The sequence below is a fragment of the Diaphorina citri genome, unplaced genomic scaffold (genome assembly GCF_000475195.1).
Source record: "Diaphorina citri unplaced genomic scaffold, Diaci psyllid genome assembly version 1.1 scaffold104976, whole genome shotgun sequence".
In the NCBI taxonomy this organism is placed as follows: Eukaryota; Metazoa; Arthropoda; class Insecta; order Hemiptera; family Psyllidae; genus Diaphorina; species Diaphorina citri.
In genome coordinates, this window is record NW_007481927.1 from 9,769 (window position 1) to 10,231 (window position 463).

Sequence of the window (463 nt, forward strand, 5' to 3'; positions counted from 1 at the left end):
TAACTTTGCATTTTTTTGTCTGTTTGAGATATCTGTGATTAAGACTCCTTTGTGGAAGATTAGTATAGCAATGACAGACATGGATCATCAACAACTGATGGATTTGATTGCAAGAGAAATTGATCGACGTACTTCTCAGTTGATGATCGAGAACATCAGACTGCAACAACAGTGTGAAACTGAGAAGGTGTTGAAACAACAAGTCATCAATATCCCGTGTCCCAGTCCTTTGGATCTCAGTGGCAATGTGAGGGACAATATACAATTTTTCACACGGATGTGGAAGGAGTACCTAGTGGCCAGTGGGGCAGAGAAAGAACCAGAGAAGAAGAAAGTGGCATTACTGATGAATGTCATTGGATGTGAAGCAGCAAAGATCGTGTTTAAGATAGTCAACATAGAAGAAGAGGAAATCACAACAGATAAAGTGTTAGAAGCGTTGAAGAAGAAGATGAGTCCTGAA

The 463-nt window shown here is 40.0% G+C and overlaps 1 protein-coding gene across 1 annotated transcript in view; it reads left to right on the top strand.

Moving 5' to 3' along the window:
• Positions 1-455, top strand: part of LOC103524105 (uncharacterized protein K02A2.6-like) — a gene marked incomplete at its 3' end in the record, with an annotated part of 10,163 nt that extends 9,708 nt beyond the window's left edge. The window contains exon 2 of the mRNA XM_008489109.1: positions 64-455. Coding sequence (XP_008487331.1) covers positions 64-455 — 392 coding nt within the window. The remainder of the gene's footprint in view (positions 1-63) is intronic.
• Between the last annotated feature and the right edge of the window lie 8 nt (positions 456-463).